The sequence below is a fragment of the Penaeus vannamei genome, chromosome 4 (genome assembly GCF_042767895.1).
Source record: "Penaeus vannamei isolate JL-2024 chromosome 4, ASM4276789v1, whole genome shotgun sequence".
Lineage (NCBI taxonomy): Eukaryota > Metazoa > Arthropoda > Malacostraca > Decapoda > Penaeidae > Penaeus > Penaeus vannamei.
The window spans coordinates 40,442,727-40,445,226 of record NC_091552.1 but is presented as its reverse complement, the minus strand read 5'-3'; the positions used below and the strand labels follow the sequence as shown (position 1 = coordinate 40,445,226).

The window sequence follows — 2,500 nt, the reverse complement described above, 5'->3', positions numbered from 1 at the left end:
GCAATGGTGCCAGCAAAACAGACACAGGCATTCATGTAGAAAATATTTAATAAGGCAATATACATTTAGCACAGTGGTTTCTTTCCAGTGAAGAAATGTAATTTTTCTTTCCTTATCACAACAGCTAGAATTCGTGCAACTAGAAGTGAGTGATCTTGAATCTGAAGTTGTATCAGCACCAGTAAGCACCTTCGAAGAAATGCGTCCTCTGTTTTTATGTGGCTTAAGGCATTTTACAGAGGCTCGGCAGTATTACAGCCTTGAGGACCATGCCAGTGATCATGTTAGCATCACCCAAGACATGAGTCAGTTGTATAAAGCTCTTGCATTCTTTGAGCCAAGTGAAGATAGGTAAAGTTCCCTTGCCAGATAGCATGAATCTTGGAGATTATTTGAAATTTTGCATATGATTTAACAGAAGTAGAATTTTGTTAATGTTGTTATATTCCAAAAAGAGATACATAGAAATTAGTTTTTGAACTGATTACTGCTTGCCTCTTTGTGCATTTTTATGAATAAGCCTTTAAGTATTATCTAAAAATCAACACTAGTATAGAAAAAGAAAATCATCTTTCTAACACCTAATATTTCCCTTATTCAAATAACAGAAGATCGAAGATGCACAAACGAAGGATTGACCTCTTAAAGATTCTTGTCCAGGAATTAAATCCTCAGTATTACCTTCATGTAAGTAATTGCTTTTTTGTGTGATTGTGATATATGTAGATTGCAAATTACATTTTGATTATATTTACAAATTTTCTAGTTATTGAAAAAGTGAATTTTTCTTTTTCTTTTTCTTTTTTTTCCCAGTTCCCAGACCTGTTATTTTCATTCTTTACTCTTTTTGATAATATGCAAGCCTGATCTCCATATATAAAGGGTCTCAGTTTGGGGCCTAAGCTGTAGATCATAGGGCTTCAGTCCCAGTTAGGTCATGATATTAGAAAAATCCATTCCTACAGGTATGCAGGCAGCTGAACTATGAAATTGCAGAGACCTACTCAGCCATGATGGACAGCAAGTTGGCCCTTTTGGAGCATGGTTCAGGGACACCAACACCTGCTCAGGCCAAAAAGATTAATACCCTCGCAACCTCGAGCATACAGCACTTCCTCCACTACCTTGATTCCATGAAGGATGCTACGTGAGTTTGGGAATGGAGCAGGTGTAAACCATAGGTTTTTGCTCTTCGTCAGGGTCTCTGATGTTCCTAAGCGTTATCTTTTTCTGCTTTTTATATCTTTTGCTTTGGTTTCTTTATCTTTTTCCTACTCTGCTTTTATTTTTAAGTGTTGCAGGAATTTTGGTGATGGTCTTGGTATGAACCTCAGGTGTTCATGAGGCTGGGGTACTCTGGTTTTCATCCTCTGAATCTTTTTGCTTATATTTTGTCTTTATCTTTTAGGTTTTTTTCAATCATATAGGTCAGTTTCTTTATGTTTTCCTTTCTTGGCTTTTATTACCTTTTTTATACTTTTTCTTCTCATCTTATTTTTCTATCCTTTTTTTCTTCCCCTACGTTATACTTTATATCTTTCCCTTCACTGTTAAAGTTTTTGCCAATATTTTCAGCCCAAAATTAAGTGACTTGAATTTTGATCTTAGTATGGTAATTCAAAAGAAAATAATTAAGGGACAGAAATGGATGTGAAAAGGTAAGGGTTTACAAAGCCTTAAGAAATAGCCTTATATTTTTTCTAATGTAGTGATCTTTATTTTAAAGTTTTAACCTCTCCCTGGATGCAGAAGTGGAGAACAGCCAGAGAAGTACTCAGAGGATTCTGTAAGGCCAGCACTGATTGCTTGGTTCCACTTGGGTCGTTTATGGTCAAAGCTTGTTTCTCCGTCCCCCCAAAGCCGACTCCAGAATGTTGCCCACTCTCTCCAGAATTACAAGGTGAGGGTTACTTAAAAAAAAATAAAAAATAAAAAATAAATAATAATAATAATCATATATGTTTGGATAACAAACAGATTTTGTTACTTTCATTTCTGTCAAATGATGGCTTGCATTCCAACTTCAAAGTTTCTATAGCAGTTGAAAATCACTAATATATTTCTATTTGGCTCAGAAAGTACAGGAGGTTTAGTGGAGCTTTATAGATAGCATTATGTTATTGGCCTATGAAAGACTTGAATATTATTAACTGCTTCATTATGGAAGTCCAGTGTTTATACCTGTGTAAATACAAATTTCTGTTGCAGAGGGTAGTTGCGTACTGTGAAAAAAATCCAGACTGTGAATCGGTTGTAGCCCAGGAATTGGCAATCTGTCGAGAAATGGTACAGCTCTTGCCTCTCAAGATGGAGCAGATCAGGGCTCAGTGTTGATAAACTACCTGACTTTTAGGAAACCAAAGAACTTTGATTTCATTTAAAATTTACAGATATGGTTGTGGTGTGAAAAGTGCATGAATGTGGTGAGAATGTTTCAAGTTGACATTCCATACTGGAGAGGTGATGAATATGTATTAGAAATTTGTTTCAGAATTAGTTG

The 2,500-nt window shown here is 35.6% G+C and overlaps 2 protein-coding genes across 7 annotated transcripts in view; both read left to right on the top strand.

The window, feature by feature from the left end:
* Positions 1 to 2,500, top strand: part of LOC113819931 (adenosine deaminase 2) — a 227,993-nt gene that overhangs the window by 157,096 nt on the left and 68,397 nt on the right. The gene's annotated exons all lie outside the window — the stretch shown is intronic.
* LOC113829307 (KIF-binding protein) overlaps positions 1 to 2,500 on the top strand; it is a 12,033-nt gene that overhangs the window by 7,589 nt on the left and 1,944 nt on the right. For all 6 annotated transcript variants that reach the window (XM_027382446.2, XM_027382448.2, XM_027382450.2 and 3 more), the window contains 5 exons: positions 125 to 351; positions 609 to 687; positions 966 to 1,147; positions 1,750 to 1,900; positions 2,209 to 2,500. The exon at positions 2,209 to 2,500 is cut by the window's right edge and continues 1,944 nt beyond it. In XM_027382446.2, the coding sequence (XP_027238247.1) occupies positions 125 to 351; positions 609 to 687; positions 966 to 1,147; positions 1,750 to 1,900; positions 2,209 to 2,334 (765 nt within the window). In that variant the 3' untranslated portion in view covers positions 2,335 to 2,500. The remainder of the gene's footprint in view (positions 1 to 124; positions 352 to 608; positions 688 to 965; positions 1,148 to 1,749; positions 1,901 to 2,208) is intronic.